Here is a 12,183-nt window from a genome sequence, read left to right on the forward strand (position 1 = left end):
TAGAAAGTGTCCACCCAGCTCCTCCTGTACCAGGAAATATATAGGAAAGTTTGCACTTTACCTTGACAAAGACCACCTGAAGTTTGATGAAGTGGGGATAGGGGGGTTGTATCTTGTGAGTTTTTGTGAAGTAGAGTGGTTTTCTGTTAAAATAAATATGTAGCCATTTATCATAACTGGTTTTGAGTTTAGAAATTGAGGGTCAAGAGGGGCAGCTAGGTGGCAGAGTGGATAGAGCACCGACTCTGAAGTCAGGAGGACCTGAGTTCAAATCCAGCCTCAGACCAAACGCTTGACACTTACTAGCTGTGTGACCCTGGGCAAGTCACTTAACCCCAATTGCCTCAAAAAAATTAGAAATTGAGAGTCAGGTGGGTGGTCATGTGACCTTGGGAAATGCTCTGTAGAATTTTTATTTTTCCCTTTTTTAGGGGTGGCTAGTCCTCATGAATGACTTGTTTTTACTTCTGTTTCCTTCCCCAATCCTTCCTTTTTTTTCTTTCAGTGACACCAAGTCCAGTGAAAGGCAAAGGAAAAGTGGGCCGTCCCACAGCATCAAAGGCATCAAAAGAAAAGACTCCTTCCCCTAAAGAAGAGGATGAGGAGCCAGAAAGCCCCCCAGAAAAGAAAAAGTCTGCCAGCCCTCCACCAGAGAAGTCTGGGGATGAAGGGTCTGAAGATGAAGCCCAGTCTGGGGAAGATTAAAAAGTGATGGTTTGGGAAGATTTTATTTAAAAAAAAAAAGAGGGAAAAAAAAGAAAATCTACTTAGGGGGTAGAACATGGTTTTGGCTATGGCTTGACTCATGGGCTTTGAATGCTTTCCCCTCTTCCATTTCCGCATTCTCCCCCCCCCCCACTGGTGAGAGATAACAGCATATTCCCCCACCCCCTTTTTTTTTTTTAAGAGAAAATTATGGTCATGTTTTTTAAATTCCCTTTGTCTATTGGCTGCTCTCCCTCTCCCAATCTCTAGTAAAAGCCATGACAAAATATCCAATGAATTTACCACCTAACTTTAAAAAAAAAAAAAAAGAAAGGGTTATTACAGGTAAAGCAATAAGATTTGAGGCAAACCCTATTGGAATTTTAACTTTACTAAAGTTACCAAGGTGAGCAGGAATTCAGAAAACAGTAAGGATTCCAAATGACAATGGTTGTTCCTTATTTACCTGAATTTTTAAAAAAAAATCAGTCAGCAAAGACAAAAATGTGTATAATTTTTTTAATCATGAACTAAACTTATCATTGACTAGGCAGGAAGGTGATAAATGTGAATACAACCTTAAATTTCCCATATTTCTAACCCTATCTGGGAACAACCAGGCCACATGACTTTTTGGTGTGGGTTTTTTTGTTGTTGTTGTTTTTTGTTTTGTTTTGTTCTGTTTCACTCCTGGTCATCTCAAGGAGAATAGGAACCAGTAAGAACTCCTTTTCTCCTACTAAAATCTTTAGGGAATTAAATGATGCTCAACCTAAAAATCAGGGGAGCAAGTGCTTCAAAATCTAAGTGACTTTGTTTCAGATCTGAATATCCGTGGTTCATGTTTTTAAAATAAATATGTATCTATTCTTTTTCCTGGAATAAATTTTACCAAGAATCAAGAGGAATTTAGATTTTAACAGCAAGATTGCTGTACCACATCAAAGTGGGTTTCTTCTCAAACTGACAATGTTTAGGTTTTAAGCCAATAAAGAACCAGTTAATGTGAAACTAAATCACAGAGAGTTGGGCTTTTTCCTTTAAGAAGTGGAATTCTGTTATGGCATATCCATGCGCTCAGATCCCATGAGTCATGCTTTGGTTAATTCATAAGGTAATTTGGGAACAGAATGTTTTCCTATCCCACCCTCCTGTTTCTCCCCAGAAATGTGGTATGTACATCTGTGAACTTCCTACTGCAATATGGGACACAGGCCCCTTCATTGCCTATTCTAGGATGTTATTTCTCTTCACCTACAGTTTATCTTCTTCCCATCCTGCCCCCGATGGGGGTTTACTATTTACTGCTACTCCTGACTTGTTGGCCCTCTGTCTAGGTATTGATCACATAAAGTTGAAATATTAATGGGTTCATTAGAAAAGGAGGGGAGGACCCAACTCAGCATTCAGGAGGCACGTTTGCAGTTGATTGTTATTTTCCAGGCCTTCATGAAAGCCCCTGCACCTCCCTGAACTTTGTTCCTTCAAGTCCTGATGGAAATAAGGTGTAGGGATATGATATACTAGTACATTTGAAATGAAAGGAAAAACTGAACCTCTTTTTTTTTCTGGGATTTTCTCCCAAATACCTTGCTTGCTGTTTTGTCTTTTTGTTTTGACCTTTGTAAGAATTTTCTCTTTTAGTCAATATCTTGCAAGTGTTCTCAGAACAAAGGCCTCACACTCAACAAAGGAGGTGCTTTTAGACTTTGGTTTTTAGCTGCTCATGCTCGAAGTAGTATATGGCTTCTTTGTGCATTTAAGAAGGACATGGAGTTTAGTGCAGAGCCAAATGTGTAGACGTTATTGCTTTGTATGATGGTTAAATTCATAGCTGTGGGCTTCATAATGAGGGTGATTAATTTGCATTTGTGGGTTTCTGCAAGTTTCAGTCCCTTCAATTTATACATACACACACCCCCTTCATTTTTTATATTTGTGTTACTACAATAAAAGATATATCAGTGTTTCCATTGCAAACCTCTATTTTTAGGGGTTTATAACTTGGCTGTACAACTTCATTCTGGGCTTCAGTCCAGAAATAGCTAATTCCTGCTCCCCTACACATACATCCATGTACCCCTTCTTCCATTAATGAAGTGAAAATGAATTCTTGTATTCTCAGTATTTGTGAGTTTTCTTAAATTTTATTTCTTTGAGCTGGGAGTTTGGGGATGGGGGTGGAGAATTTCCTGAATCATAGCTTATGTCAGAATGATTTGTGGTGGTGTAACATATTTGGTTTTTTTAATATATTCTCCATAAACATCTCTGCTCATAGTATGACTGTCATCTACTTGTACATTAGAGTTACTCTTTTCTATTAGGTTACTTATGTGCATCCAGGTTGGGTTTTTTTGTTTGAGGGTTCTTTTATAAAACAGTTAATTCTTAGACTGGAAAAGCTGAAAATATTCTTCATATGCATTTCTGATAGACTGGAAAAAATATCTATATTTCCTGATGGAGTAGCTACACTCTAAAAGTCATATGTTTTCACAGTGGAAGTGTTGAGCTTTTTAACTTTATCAAACTTGAGTCATTCCCTTAAATTCTCCACCCTATTAATGGAATAGTTACAATTCAAACTGGAATCCTAGGTGCTTAGTGTTGAGGTGTACTTGATACTGTGACCTTGGCTTAAGGAAGTATGTATAGTTGACCATAGTCATTAGTGTTTGCAAATTGGTTGGCTCTGTGTCCATGGTTATAAACTGTATGTATATATACATACATATGCATATATATGTATATATATAGGGTCCACTGTCTTTTTAACTTGCAGCACTTGTAAGTTGGATGGTTATTTAAACATGTACATGCTAGTATGTATCATCCCCTGAACACAGTTCTCTGACTAGGGTGGATTTAGTTTTGAAATAATTTTACCTTCCATGTTTTTCAGCTGCCCATTCTGACACTGTTTTGTGGTTCTTTAGAACCTTTTGGATCCAGACTCTTGGACGATAGGTTGTCCTTGATATGCTGGAAATGTTGCTGTGCTTAATGGTTTATCCAGTTAAAATCGTGAAACCAGTCTATATATAATGTGTTCTACCTTCCCTCCCCAGAAGGTGTGAGATTGGACCTAAGGAATAAATTTAATAACAGAGAGAGTACATTTTACTTTACTTTCTAAAACATCATCCTGTCTGTACCATTTCCTGACACTTTAATTCCAAGAAGGAAAGTTTTGGATCTTATCCCATTTAGGGAAGGTATAAGATTGTTTGTAAGGGCTGTTTTAATCTCAAGGAGTACGTTGTATTGATTCCCATGAAGAAGCTTTGATGGCCAATAATGTTTTCACTCATGTAGTTGCTGCTTCCAAACTCAACTCTCATTTAGCAGCTTATTCTTGTGAATAGTTTGGCTTCCTGTGGGTTTCTTTTATTGATGTTTGCATGTAAATATTCAATACAAAGTTGAATTTTGAGCTCCTAGCCAGATAAGTCTTTGATACTGCTTACAGACCTGAACAACTATGGCTGAACATGACACTGAAAGATTTTTCACTGCTTTTCTTGATTTTACTTCTTAAGAAGCATTAAAGTAACAAAGATGAATTTTAGAACACTCTGGGCTTTTTTTTTTTTAAACAAGCTTCACTTAGTCAGGTTATAGGGTCTTTGGAGGGCCAGAACAGAATTTAGCATGGGGGAACTTTGGGGAAAGCTTTTTAAAATGATCATGTGCTTGAGCAGACTATCTCATGTTAGAGGTGTGGGAGAAAAAAATGGCTTCTTTTTACTGTGTGTGTCTGTTGTAATAAGGAGTGAATGTAAGGCTGAATTATTCTTTTTGAGTATGCTCAGTGGCTGCATTTAAAAAAAAAACTTATGGTTTGGAAAAACATGAGAAACCCAGGTTCTGTTTCTTTGTGTTGTTTTTGCAATACTTCTTACATACATACATACATACATACATACGAATGATGAAATGAGCAAGTTATGGTCATTTACAAAGGGACAGAAAGATACTACAACTTGCTAGTTGCTTCACAACTAGAGAAAATTACTTCACGTTATTCTGATAGTGGGGTGTGAAACTTCGTCATAGTATTAAAGAAAATTGGGTTTGGGATTTTTTTTTGAGGGAAATTTAATAGGATAATTTAACAGTTTGGGTCCTGGAAGAAGAAAATATTTATACTTTCAAGATTCTGCAGAGAAAATAAAACCCATTTCTCCTTTCCTTTGTTGGAGATGTGTGTAGAGGGATTGCAGTTGCCTTGGAATGGATTTTCTGCCACCAAGATTCTTTCAGAATCCTAAACCCACAAATTAAAACTTGATTTTTTTTTCCCCTGAAAGCCTAGTTACAAAGTTCACTGTGGTGCTGACTTTGTGTATCCAACCACTATTGGAGAAAGCCTCTAATGCAGCCCACCACAATGCCAGTGCAATGACTTAAATGGTGACATCTCTCTGAGCATGCTCTGTGTGACTGGTGTAAAGTCACCATTGTGCATATGCTTTGTATTATCAGGGTGAGGGGAGGGTTTTCTAGATTTGGGTGGGAAAGGGTTGGGGGTGGGAATAGGATTAAGGGCTTTTGGTTCCTTTTTTTTGTTTGTTTTTTGGTGGGGTGGGGGAAAATACTCAGCTTATGCCACAAATAACATGTATAGAATCCCCAGAAATATTTTGTGTGAATGCGAGTGTTTGATGTGTCTGACAATTTAAATCCTCTCTCTTCTAGAAATTTGTGAATTTTACTTTTTTCCCTCTGCAGAATCAATTGTTTTTTAAAAATGTAAATAAGAGCACTACTTTGTTTACCATAAGCATGTCTTCACAACAAACCCTGCATATCCTACTCCAAAGGTTTTTTTTGTTTGTTTTTTGTTTTAATTCACAATAAGCAGTAATCCTTGAATGGCACCCAGGTTAGCCAAACATAGCTCAACGATTTGCAGGTAATATTTGTCTTGAATATTTGTCATCCTATTTGGGGTTTTCACATAACCAGCCAGAAGGACACCCAAAAACCATTCCTCACCAGTTCAGTTCCTCATCTTTTTCCATCTATTGAAGAGGAAGGGATAGAAGAGGTCTGTCCATGGCCTGAGACTATTAATAGCCTTTCCTACATTCAGCATCATTGCTGGACATATGGTCAGACACTTGAGGGTTGGGCATTCTTGCAATACCTTGACAATGCTGACACCTGCAGCATGGTACTAAGGAAGTTAAAAGTTTGAATGTAACTGCTTTATTTAAAAAGATTTAAAATTTTAAATAAAACAGGGTTGAAGTGAACATGATTTTGTTGACCATGTTCGTGAATTATAGATGCAACATGCATTGGTAGAATTGTGTGATGGTCTTTTGTGATACTTAATTTTACATATTCCAGTCTCTGTATGTACCTGCATAGAAAGAAAAAAATCAACTTTGCTTTGCTTTTATTGAAGGAGTTTCCAGGACCATGTACCTGCTCCTGAGCTCTGTTTTAAGTATGTGTATCCTTTGCTTGTATTTTGTATTAAAAAAAAAAAGAAAAAGACAAAAACAAAAAAAGAACCCTTAATTGTTGAGCATGTTGGCATTGTTGCCCCCCTCTTTTTTTTTCTCTTTTTGGAATATATGAAGCAAGTTATTCTTTTTCTGTATCTTTTTTTCTTTTGTAAACTTTTTTTTGTTTTGTTTAAAAATGGCTTTATAAAAGGGCTTTTATAACCCAGATATGCGCCTCCGTGTACTTCTTCTCATGCTCTCAGGTAGTTTGTGGTGACTTGTTTTTGATGTGCTACAACAAGTGACCTTGGCTTTCAAAAAATATTTCTAGTATATAGTTAAGTCCTGGCTTTGGAAAATAAGTGTTCCCTAAATAATCCTTTATAAATATTTACAGCAACCACCTCTGTCATTGGCAACTAGAGAAGCATGTCTTGTCTGAAAATGAGGAATTTATGCTTTCTGATAATCAATTGAACAGATTGCTATTTCATTTTTGTAGAGTTAATTTAGGGGAATTGGATGACATCAAGCATCCTGAGGCAGTGAATATGATGTGTTTATTAAAGAAAAAAGTACTGTGTAGTCAGTAGAATTGGGTTCAAATCTCAGCTTTGCTGATAATTTGTCCTTGAGTAAGCAAATCACCTTCATCTTCCTCATCTCAGTTTTGTACTCTAAAACAAATGGGTTGATCTAGACAATTCCTAAGGTGCCTTTCAGTTTTAATGCTCTAGGATTCTTTTATTCTATGGAGAATTTTGTCCCTGTACTCATTTACATGTTTGAAATAATGCTTGGTTCAGTGCTGTGGGTATACAAATTAATACACAAATTGCCAAGACTTTTGAATTCATATAATCTACACATGTTCACAGAAAATGTACTTGATTTTCAGGTAACTTTAAAATTAAAATGCTTTTTCTTAAAAGATTCAGTATTTTCCCCTTCCACTTCCCTGTTGTAGCCCATGCAACAATTGGTTCTTTGCTAGAAATGTGTAATACTGAGATGATTATTTGTGTAGAGCTTTAAAGTTTACATAGTGTTTTACATGTTTTAACTCATTTGATCCTCGTAACAACCCCATGAGTTCAGTGCTGTCACAATCCCCACTCTACAGATGAGAAAATAGAGAGAGAGAGTAACTACCCGGGGTCACTTGGCTCCCCAGTGTCTGAAACTCAGGTCTTCCTGACACGGATGTCCCGTAGTTGATCCACTGAGCCCTGGATCTGCCAAAAAGATGAAGGTTATTAGAAATCTTGCTAGGTTTGTTAGCATAGAGAACATGACAGTATTTGGTTCAATAGAATTGTTAGCTTAGTGCTGATTTGGTCTGCTTCAGTTCATTTTTCTTGCTATATAAATATGAGTGTTGTGCTTCTTTGCAATGGGGTTGAACCAAACTCAGTTTGTAATTTTGTGAATGTAATGCTTTTTGTGTTCCCCCACAGGGGTAGCTGACCATCATTTATTTGTGGATGGGATTGCATAGTCTGAGTCAAAGTTAACTTCAGACTCAAAGGGAATAGGAGCTACAAGCATTTGTTTGCAGCTTGTAGAAGATTTTTTTTCTAGATATTACAATTAGCATGCACAAATTTTCCTGTTACCTCTAATGCACACAATACAGGAGCGAAGACACTGAATTTTATAGCACATGAAGCAGAGAAACATTTGCAACTTGACTGAAACAGATTTGGCAAAGTATACATTTTGGCTGTCTTTTAAAGTTGAAAGTTAATATTTGGCAAAGTGACTTGAGACTTGGACAGAAACCATTCTATAACTTGTTAGAATTAAAGCCAAATTTTAATTTTTCCAAGCCTGATAAGTGGACTTACGCAGACTGCTTGACTTTTCTCCTTCCTGCTTAAGGCTTTATGATCATTTTTCTCTTTAGGAAAGGGAAGTATGAAGCCTTGGTAGAGCTGTCACTTAACAAGAAGGGTTAGACTTGTTCAGAGGTCAGAAATAAAGGTTTTGGCTTTAAGGAAAAACAAGTGGAATTGGCGTCCTTGGGAGGTGGTGAGTTTCCAATCTCCTGAGAGGGCCTTAATACAGAAAATGAATGAATATCTATTAGAAATTATATAGAGGGGCAGCTAGGTGGCGCAGTGGATAAAGCTCCAGCCTTGGAGTCAGGACGACCTGAGTTCAAAATCCTGCCTCAGACACTTGACAGTAACTAGCTGTGTGACCCTGGGCAAGTCACTTAACCCCAATTGCCTCACCAAAAAATGATATAGAGGGAATTACTGTTTGTAGTAACTTAACTAGGTCACCTTGGAGTTCCCTTCTAACTTGGAATCTGTGGAATTTGATGAGATTTGGAAGACTTCATTGCCTGGCTCTCTAATCTTTAAGAGCACAATTTTAAAATTAGTTAAAGTTTATGTTGTTCTATTCAAAGGTATATTTCTTGAGATTGGTATGAAGATCCATTTTTATTGAGTTATTAATAGAAGGAATGCACAAGGTCATCTTCATCATCTGGTGTAAGGATTATCTTTAGCCAGCAGAGGGAGGTGTTTGTTCTCACTTGATTTATTTGATCAGGGTAGTCTGAAGTTGTAATTTTACCATTGCATGTCAGTGTCTTCTGCTAGAGGATGGTTTTGTCTTTGTGGCTTTTCCCAGTTTCATGGTAAATAGGTCCACACAGCATCCCTATAATATTCTGCACCCAATCTTTGAAAGGATTTTTAGCCCAGAATGGGACCACCTGATTCAAAATACCAGATTTCTCAGATAGCCCTTTCTTACCATCCAGGTGTTTCTCAAGTAGTTTGTAGCTAGGAAATACAAGCTGAGCTCCCAAGTAGTAGCAGCTGTGAACTCTTGGCCCTGTTTTGAAACAGGTGCTGTCTTTTGCAATTGCCCTCAAGCTTGAATTGTTACACAAACAGCACAGGTATGTGTTGAGCATGTAGGCAATACTGAAATTTGTTTCAGGATTGTCCAGTGGTCTTAAGTCTCATTGTCTTGACGGGATTCCCTCTCAGGTTGCTTAATGGAGTGTAAAGCCGGAATATCTGTTGTGCCTGACTTTGGCCTAGGTCACCAGTGGCGACAGTCACATCGCTTGTGGGTGTGCCCCCTTTAGTAGTAACATGAGGGGCAAATATTGTGAAATATTCTAGGGGGACAAAGGGTGAACTAGTACAACTGGTATTTTCATTCCAGTAAAGCAAATAACTTTACAAATGCAGTAACAAAATGTCTGACTGTTAATCTTAAAGACTCTGCCTAGAGATTTTTAGTTGAATGTTAAGAGTGGACAATAATTGAGCATTTATAAAGGCTGAGTGGTTGACAACCCTTATGTTGGCTTGGATGGAGTGTAACCTCTGGAAACCATTTTTACTTAGGAGTGGACAGGATATACCCTAGTGGTCAGTTTAAGGATAGGAGTGGACAGCCTGGCAGGCAGTTTTAAAAGTTGGTAGTTTACAAGATACAGAAGCACCCTAGGCAATTTGGTAACTGTAGCCAATTAGGTCATGTGGCCAAGCATGTGTAGGTTGCTTTTCATCAGAATAAAATAGTGAAAGTTATTTTTTGGAAAATGCCCAGTAGAGCTGTAGATTAGAACTTGTCAATTTGTTGCAAATTGGGTCTCAATAAACATTTACTAAGTATCGGTTGTGAGCTGGGCTTTGTACTGTCTTTTAACACCCCTTCCTCCTCCCATTTTCTTTAAAGTACTAAGTATCTCTTATTCAAAGATAATTTCACCTTTTAAGATAATGCTGTGGAATGGATCTGTTAAACATATTCACAAGTTTTGAAAGACTTTTCATTCCATGATTTTGTCTTATAACTAGAATCAGAGCCAGTAGTAACTTTATATCTACTATATATCATGGCTCTGTTGCAAAGACTTACCTCCTCCCACTTTTGCTTTTCCTCTTTTCAGCCCTGCCTTTGACCTACTTCACCATTATCCCTGTGTCTCCTTTCTTTGTCTGTCTCTTTCTGTGTGTGAATGAGGTGGATAAAATCAATTTGTTTTCATGGGGTTGGTGTTTTTTTGAAGAAAATCTCTTAAACCGGGTAGCCAAAGATATGGATAGGAAGCCCACCAGTCTTAGACTGAGACACTTTTTTTTTTATTTTGAACACTATAGAGCTTTGGTTCTAATTCTTTGTTGTAGGGAGTTTGTGGTGTGGCTCTTCATAAACAGTGTTCAGTTACAGGAGATGGTGGTTGCCACGACTCTGATACACAATGGCGTACCAGTTAACAGGAAAGTCTTGAGGTGGTCAAAGTTTTCCATTTCCTGTCCTGTCTTTGCACATGCTCAAGGTAAGCAGTGGGCCTTAGGACCTTGTCTGTGAGATCCTGCCCCAAATGTCTGCATTAATTCACACAAAGTGAGGAATGCCAAAGAATGTGGTAGTCCTTGCCACAGGGGAGTTTAGTTTATTTGGGAACACAGGTAAGTATTCATGCTCCCCACTTATACAAAGGAAGAAAAATAGGTCAGTGAACTTAGGGTACAACTTAAAGTCATCAAGTTTAGCCAAATGAGAATTTCTGAAGCTTCTGTTCTTGCAAGTATTTACCTGTCAATCACTAATACTTATATTGATTAAAATTCACCAGGTATATGGAGAAAGGAATCAGATTAACAGAAATAGAAATTGGAAGCCTTGCCCCTTAGAGTATTATTTAAAGGATTTGGTTCCATGTATAGATATTTTTTGAAATTTTTTTTTTCACCTCATGATCTTTTGAGAGGTCAAGTGGCTAGTAGTAGGTGAAGACAGGGTCAGGAGATTGGACCCAACCAACCAGACCCCATGTATGAGCTATGTAACCCTAGGTAAGTTAACAGGCCTTTATGCCTGTTTTCCCTTTTCTGCACAATGGGGATAGTAAGAAGGAGCTGGCTCCACCGTACCTCAAAGGGACATTGTGAGAGTGAGGTAATGTCTGTAATGTGCTTTGAGCTCCTCAGGAATAGTCCCTTTGAGTTATGAGTTGGTATGATGAACAGTGACAGCTTCCAAGATGAATGAGACTAATGATGTTCCTTTAGGCAACCCAACTGCCCTGGGCCAGTACCTCATTCCTGAAGCACTTTGGCCCTTTTCTCACTGAAGCACAAATGAGTTTATTCGTTAGTAGGAACACTGTTGCAGTGGGTAAATTTTAACCAATTCACATTTGGGGGAGGGGTATGCGTGTAATTTACTTCTAAGTCACTCATGCTATGTTCAGGTTGTTTTCTCCAGCATAAATTGTCAAGCTTGGCTAAGAGTATGAAACATGATGGTTGAGTGCACTTTGGGTAGGGGGAAAAAAAAGATACTTGTAGGCTCGCAGCCAGCATTTCTTAACCTTGGGTACACATTTCAGGCCTGTGATCATGAGGATCAGGTAAAGGGATTGTGACCCAACACCTTACTTGAGGGGCTGTGGGAGAAGAGAGGAGGAGGTTGGGGTTGGGAACCAAACTGTTCAGAGTGAATGTCAATAGCATCACCTTTTTATGTATGATGAAAGAGGGCTTATTTTTATAAGTTGATTGCATGGAGATAAGTATATCTCATAAAACTGACCTGCTCATTAATGCACTTGTCAGAAAGTCTAGATAATTTGGCTTGATATAGATCATGGAATCTGGCCCACTCATGTCGTTGTTACCTCAGAGCTTTAATGCTGTCACTGGGGTTTATATACCTCGGACCTCTTTACTTACAAGCCAAAACTGCCTCCTAAAGTCTCTGATACTTTGGTAATCAAATCTTGGACTGACAGCCCAGCATGACCGCATGTTACATTGAATTCTGTTATATGGTAAGATTAAAGTGTGTTGTTAGCAATGCTGAGATTAAACAGAAAATTGGGTCTTACTTTCTTACAAATTTGCAACACATCAACCCTAGAGTTGTGAAGAAAATGGACCAAACCAATTTCTCCAGACAGAGTGAGGTTTGGTAGTTTTAAAATACTTAAAAAGTACCAAGTTTGATTTATGCAAGAATTGTGTAATGATCAGAATGTGCT

General features: G+C 38.0%; 1 protein-coding gene across 2 annotated transcripts in view; it reads left to right on the forward strand.

Annotated features, from left to right (window-relative positions):
• NUCKS1 (nuclear casein kinase and cyclin dependent kinase substrate 1) overlaps window positions 1-2,832 on the forward strand; it is a 41,447-nt gene extending 38,615 nt beyond the window's left edge. For both annotated transcript variants that reach the window (XM_021002937.2, XM_078156373.1), the window contains exon 7: window positions 506-2,832. In XM_021002937.2, coding sequence (XP_020858596.1) covers window positions 506-705 — 200 coding nt within the window. In that variant the 3' untranslated portion in view covers window positions 706-2,832. The remainder of the gene's footprint in view (window positions 1-505) is intronic.
• Window positions 2,833-12,183: the final 9,351 nt, after the last annotated feature.

The sequence above is a fragment of the Phascolarctos cinereus genome, unplaced genomic scaffold (assembly GCF_003287225.1).
Source record: "Phascolarctos cinereus isolate Bilbo 61053 unplaced genomic scaffold, phaCin_HiC Scaffold_5;HRSCAF=322, whole genome shotgun sequence".
In the NCBI taxonomy this organism is placed as follows: Eukaryota; Metazoa; Chordata; class Mammalia; order Diprotodontia; family Phascolarctidae; genus Phascolarctos; species Phascolarctos cinereus.